This window comes from Elephantulus edwardii, unplaced genomic scaffold, assembly GCF_000299155.1.
Source record: "Elephantulus edwardii isolate Elephantulus edwardi_28Jun2011 unplaced genomic scaffold, EleEdw1.0 scaffold00236, whole genome shotgun sequence".
NCBI classification, from domain to species: domain Eukaryota; kingdom Metazoa; phylum Chordata; class Mammalia; order Macroscelidea; family Macroscelididae; genus Elephantulus; species Elephantulus edwardii.
Genome location: NW_006399986.1, coordinates 2,689,014 through 2,695,829, shown reverse-complemented (window position 1 = coordinate 2,695,829; position 6,816 = coordinate 2,689,014). Strand labels below are relative to the sequence as shown.

Sequence of the window (6,816 nt, the reverse complement as noted above, 5' to 3'; positions counted from 1 at the left end):
TTCGTACGTAGAGTTTCCGGGGGCAAGTCATTTCGGAAGTGGATGCCGCTCCTGCTTCCAGGCTTGATTTAGCCGGGAAGCTCCAGCCAACACTGTCCACCATGAGTGCCCATTACCATGATTGGCACATCACTGTCACAGTCTTCAGCATCACAGCAACCACGAGTTACCTCTGTACAGCCTCTAAAAGCTCTCTGGAGGGTCAACACATCACAATCATAGTTATAGATCCCACTGTCATGGATCTGACACTGTGATGGATCCCGGTGGGACAGAGACACTCACTCCTGCTGTCCCTGGAACTGACTCTATAGTTTATCTCTGGCAGTAAATCACACAGAAGGATATTGCCCATCTTTCTCCATCAGAGTGGCAGGTAGATTCGAACCTCCGGAGAACCATACACGGCCTTCAGGTTAACAGTGCGTCTCACTGGAGACCCAGGCCACTGCGGTTCCCTGTAGTGCAGAGTAAACTTCCCAGTCGGATTTCCAGACTCTGTCTCAGCGTGGCTGGGAGATTTGAACATCTGACCTTTTGGGTAGCTACCAAGAGCTTAACCACAGTTCCTTGAGATACAGCCAAGGGCTCTCAAGTTCTGAAGACTTGACTCGTAGCCAATATGACATAAATAGACTACTCCCTTCTTTAGATATCTTTCTCGAAGTGCCTGCCAGTTCACTTGTGAAATAGATACCTCAGCTGTCGGCTCCCTGAAGTTCGAAGAATTAACATGACTTGCTAGTTAGATAAGCGTCTTTACTGTGGACACTATTCCCTTATCTGGCATTTGGCCCTTGCAGGCATCTTCCTCTGCCATCCCAAGAGCTGGCATGACGTGTATGTTGACAAACTGGCCATGAATCCAGCTCCTTGGCAATAAAACCAAGGCTAACAATAACCCAAGGTTACTGGCAGTTGTGTCCATGTAACGGCAGGCGGAGTTCTCATGTTCTCTTGTTGACCTTTGCCTGAACGAGGCAGGTTGGCTCCAGAGAATCAACGAAGCACCAAGGTTTCATGTTCTGAGTCTCTTTTCTGTACTAGAAGATGAGGGACTTGATGACAGAGGGGCCTTTGTCTTCGGGTTCAAAGAGGCCGAGATGTGTTGAAGGATGAGGCTGCCATATTTATGTGAAACAAGGCACCAATATTATTGCTAGTTTGGGCTGAGACTTGGCTCATCTGACCCCCTATTGGGTTTCTGAGGCAGTAAATCCCACGGGAGGAGATTACTCATCTAACTCTGATCAAAACAGAGAACTGATTGTGTTTGGGGGAAGCAGGGTGTTATCGGTTGTGTACCACCTCCCCCCCTGACATATATTGTCAATCATATTCCCCGTGTCAGTGGTTATAATTCCAAAAATTCTGACAAAAATTATTATGTTTTATACAGTATTTGTCCTTGTGGGTCTGAGATAGTTCACTCAGCATAATGCTCTCCAGTTCCTCCCAACACAGGAAATAATTTACAACATCATTGCTCCTGAGTGCTGTATAGTATTCCATCGTGTGAATGTACCATAATTTCTCAATCCATTTGTTTGTGGTTGGACTTTTGGGCTGTCTCCATGTTCTTGCGATGGTGAATAATGAGGATATGAACACTGGTGTACAAATCTGTGCCTTAGTTCTCATATTCTCAGGGTGTATTTCAAGCAACGGAATAGCTGGATCATATGGAATTTCTATGTTCAGCTTTTTATAAAAAATAATTTTTATTTATTTATTCTTTGTATGTGTGTACCGTCGAATCTGCTCTGACTGGTACAGGAGGAGATTGTTCCTCCTTCTTCAGCAGAGCATCTGGCGGATTTGAACCGCGCACCTCTGGGATTGCAGTTACGTTCAGTTTTTTGAGGAAGCACTAAACTGCCTTCCAGAGTGGTTGTACCATTTTACAATCCCACCAACAATGTATATGAATTGCTTTCTGGCCACATCCTCTCCAACGTTTATTACTTGCTGTGCTGTTAAACTTTGTCGCTGTTACTGGAGTGAGATAGTAAGTACCTCATTGTGGTTTTGGTTTTCTTTTCTTTTTTTTTTTTTTTGGTTGGGTTTTTAAACATTTTCTCCTCATTGTGGTTTCGATTTGCATCTCTCTTATTGCCAGTGATTTGGAGCATTTCTTCATGTGTCTGTTTGCCATTTGACTATCTTCTGTGAAAATTCTTTACATGTCTTTTGCCCATTTTTGTAATTAGGTTATCAGGTTTGTTTTTGTTTGTTTGTTTGTTTTTTCTGACTGGTACAGGAGGAGGTCCCTCCTCCAGCAGAGCATCTGGTGGATTTGAACCGCATACCTCTGGAATTGCAGTGCAGCTTCTTGCCACTAGACCACCAGAGCTCCTTTGTTTGTTTGTTTTTTGTTGAGGGAGGCCCAGGAGTATTCTGTAAACTTTTGTTATAAGACTCTTGTCTGAGATGGTATTACCAAATGTTTGTTCCTGTAGGTTTTCTCTTCACCCTGTTAGAAAAAATCTGACACACACAAGGAGAGGGGTGGGAGAGGTTGGAAGCAGAGGGGTGTGGATGTGCAGGGGGAGTGGGTGATAAATCATTGGGTTGTACAATTTGATGCGGGGGAGGTGAGAGAAATTGAAAGAATTTGTTCTTGGAAAAAAGTATTCAGATTTTGTAAGTAAACTAGTTATTGTTGTTAGGTGATGTCGAGTCTTAGACGGCTCATAGCAACACTATGAACGAAAGACCTGAGCACTGTTGATAGAGTTTCCAGAGGCAAGCCATTTCAGAAGTGGATGCCACTCCTGCTTCCGAGCATGTTTTAATCAGGGAGCTCCACCAAACACTGTCCACCAGGGGTAACCATTATCACATTTGGCACATCAGTGTCACAGTGTTTAGCATCACAGCAACCAAGAGTTACCTCTGTACAGCACTGCACAGACCAGTGCTATACCACCTAGAAGAATTTTTGACAGGAAAACAGTTTAAACCTGGCCTGAGGGCTGCAGATTAAAATCACCCACCTTGGGCTTAGTAGCATAACTTTCTGTCCACTAGGTCTACGTAGCTCTATGTTGTTTGTTATTGTTGTTAGGTGTTGTTGAGTCGTAGATGACTCATAGAGACCCAATGAATGAAAGAAATTGTGATGTTATTGAGGCAGCATCCACGTAAGATGTTAAGGACACTTGATATCAGTATTGTCGCTGTTAGGTGCCATCATATTGGCTATGACTCACAGTGACTCTACTGAATAACAGATCTGACCCTTGCTCTGTTCTGTGCCCAACTCACCACCTCTGATATATGCTCAGTCCGTTACTGTAGTCACTGGGTCAACCCAGCTTTTTTATGATCTTCCTGTCTTTCTCTGACCCTCCACCTTTCCCAGAATGAAGTGTTTTGTCAAGGACTGGTTGCTCCAGTCAACATCCTCAGATTACATGAGACCAAGTTTCACCACCCTTGTCTCTAAGGGGCATCCTGGTTGTATTTATTCCAAGGCAGACTTCCTTGTTCTTTGTTCAATAGACTATTCAATACTCCCATCGCAGACCATAATTCAGAATCATTGATTGTGCCATCCTTAGTCATTGTCCAGCTTCTAGATGCATAGAAAGCAAATCGAGAAGACCATAGTTTACGTGGGTATGAGTTAGCATTCCTCCCAGTCATTTGTGCTCATGGGAATCGGTGCGTAGACCAAGAGAGAGTCCTTTGAATACAACAACAGGACGCTGGGAGAGGGAGCTCTTGTGGCCTAGTGGTAAGAAGCTGCACTGCAATCCTAGAGGTGCGTGGTTCAAATCCACCAGATGCTCTGCTGGAGAAGGAGGGGCAATCTCCTCCTGTACCAGTCAGATCTAATTTGACGGTACTCACACACACAAAATAATAAAATTTAAAAAAGGAAAAAAGAACCAGAAAAAAAAAAGAGGATGCTGGATGATTAAAAATCAGGCTGGGCTCTGTGACGAGGAATGTGGCATCAGAATTGGAGAAAGGCTCAGCAACCAGTGAGAGGCAGATAATACAACCTTGAACGCTGGAAGCAAAGAAGACTTGAGGAACTTAGTGATATTGATCAGACTCCAGCCATCAGTATGGATCACATTTGAGCTTAAAGAAAATGTTGTTGTTGTTATTATTATTAATTTCAATGAAAATTTAAAGAGACTTTGGATTTCCATTCATAGGTTGATGTACTTCTCTCCCCTCCCAACCCTCCTGCCTAGTACACTTTCATTGTTTTACAAACCCTCCCCCCAGGTCCACTCCACCATGTAGCCTTTGTTCTGGACTCCTGTCATGACAAAAATACCTAATCACATATCCCTTTTAAGCAGCGGTTTTCTCCCTCATCTGTTTCAACACAGTATACATTATTGAACCCATCTTTCTCAGTCTCCCCTCAACCCCAGTGTCAGTCCTGTTTTACAGCAGTGGCACTATGCAGTATTTGTCCTTTTGTGATGGAGATATTTCACTCAGCATAATGTCCTCCAGAGTCACCCACTTTGAATAATATTGCATGAGTTCCTTGTTTTTCAATACAGTGTAGTATTCCATTGTGTGAATATACCACGGCTTTTCCATCCATTCGTTTGTTGATGGGCACTTGGGTTGTTTTCAACTCCCTGCTATTGTGAACAAAGCCGCCATAAACATGGGTGTGCATATATCTGTTTGGGTGGTGGTTATTTTTTGTGTGTGTACCATCAAATCGGATCTGAATGGTACAGGAAGAGGTTGCTCCTCTTTCTCCAGCAGAGCATCTGGTGGATTCGAACCACACACCTCTGGGATTGCAGTGCAGCTTCTTGCCAGTAAGCCACCAGAGCTCTCTGAAACTCCAGATTCTTGCAGCTCACCTGCTTATTTATGTTTGCTGGCAAAGTCCTCCAGGTTTGTCTTGAACATGTCCAACTGTTTCGACATCTGGGCCAAGTGATCTTCAGCCAAGACAGTTTGTTGTTTCTTACATTTGGCCTCAGCAAGCTGCTTCTTGGCGATGACTCCAGCTCTCACCCCGAGGCGATGCATTTTGGCCCTGAGTCTGCTAGAGGCTCCCCAGTGCAGAAACCCCAGGTGGGCTCACCAAGTTGGTTCTCTCTCTCTCCCCTTCCACCCTTCTCTCTCTCTCTCCTCTCCTCTCCTCTCCTCCTCTTTCTCTCCTCTCCTCCCCTCCCCTCCCCTTCTCTCTGTCTCTCTCTCTCTCTCCTCTCTCTCTCTCCCCCCCTCCTCTCCTCTCCTCCTCTGCCCTCCCCTTCCCCCTCCTCTCTTCCCCTCTCCCTCCTCTCATTCCCTCATCTGTAGGGAAAAACCCTCCTGTTTACTTCCAGCTCATTAAGTTCAACCTCATTGCCTCTGAGCTGGACTCAATGCATAGTCTCCAACAGGTTGTTTTTTTGTTTTGGCTTTTTTTTTTTCTCTTATTAACAGTATTTCTTTATCTTTCCTCAGTCAAACCCTGAGCCAATCACTTTCCCCAGACTGCCTGGGGAGTTACAGGGAAAGGAACACAGAGGGTAGACAAGACATGGGGAGAGAAAACCAACAAACTATGAGAGGTGGAGATGGCTCCTTCACATGGCGAAGAGGATCAGAAAGGCCACCATCAGGCAAAAGAGCCCCATGGCCTCTGAGAGGGCAAAGCCCAGAATGGCATAGGAGAAGAGCTGCTGCTTCAGAGAAGGATTTCTGGGGTAACCAATGATGAGGTTCCCACATACAGTCCCAATCCCAGCTCCAGAGCCAGCCACTCCGACCGCGGCAGCCCCGGCCCCAATGAACTTGGCTGCTGTGTCGATATCCCTTGAGACAGTGCTGGTTTGAAAGTTGTGACTAGGGACAAATGAAATCATGCAACGTGGGGCTGTCAAGCAGCTGAAATTCTCATCCCTCAGTGTTTCTGGTTGTTTCAGGACCACTGCAGACAATGGACGGCTCAGCAGCTGAGAGGCAGGCACTCCTGACAGGGAAGGGGTGGAGACAACCTTGGTGCAGGTACATATTTTCAGGGGATGAGGGGCTGTGGCAGGAGAGCTGCTCCTAGTGCAGAGAAGACAGAGAGGGTCCAACAGGTTTTCAGAAGCTGTAAATCACGCGAGTGGAGTTTGCCCAGCTTTGTCCCTTGGAGCAGCTGATAGACTTGAACCTTCTACCTTTGGGAGGGCAGCACAATTCCTTCCCACCTAGTTCCCTCAGCTCCTGAGAGCCCTGGATGTTTCTTGGTGTTCCTCACTTCTAGCTGACCCTCACATAGCATCCCCCTCTCCCCCGTGTGTCCCTGTCTTCCTACTTCTTCTCCCCTCTTGTAAGGCACCACTTAAAAGAGCCCAAGATGGTTGAATAAGCCTCTTTGGTGGCACAGAGGTTAGGTGCTTCAGCTAAGAACTGAAAGTCAGTCTGAACCCAGCAGCTGCTGGGCTGGAGATGACCATGGTATGTGGCCATCTGTTCTTGCTTGGCCTTGGAAAGCTGTTGTTGTCATGTTGTTGTTATGTGCCATCGAGTCGCTTGTGACTCATAGCGACCCTATGTACAACAGCCCTAAACTCTGCTCTGTCCTGTGCCAATCGCACTGTCTCTGACACTCCCATCCCGATTACCCCAGTCACTGAATCAATCCACCTCATAGAGGGCCTTCCCCTCCTGCGCCGTCCCTCCACCCTCCCAAGCATGATGTACTTCTCCAAGGACCGGTCTCTCCTCACAACATGTCCAAAGTATCAGAATCAACTTGATGACAATGGTCTTGTTTGTTTGCTGTCTTGAATCCTCCCCAGGGTCTCTGAGAGAAGTGAAAAGCTCTGTCCTGGCTCTGAGGTTCAACCCTCTTGT

General features: G+C 46.1%; 1 protein-coding gene across 1 annotated transcript; it reads right to left on the bottom strand.

Annotated features, from left to right (window-relative positions):
• Nucleotides 1-5,558: 5,558 nt before the first annotated feature.
• On the bottom strand, nt 5,559-6,041 carry LOC102861282 (ATP synthase F(0) complex subunit C2, mitochondrial-like; the record flags this gene model as incomplete). Its single annotated transcript, XM_006898643.1, has 1 exon — nt 5,559-6,041. A coding segment is annotated over one exon (483 nt), but the record flags the coding sequence as incomplete, so codon positions are not given.
• Nucleotides 6,042-6,816: the final 775 nt, after the last annotated feature.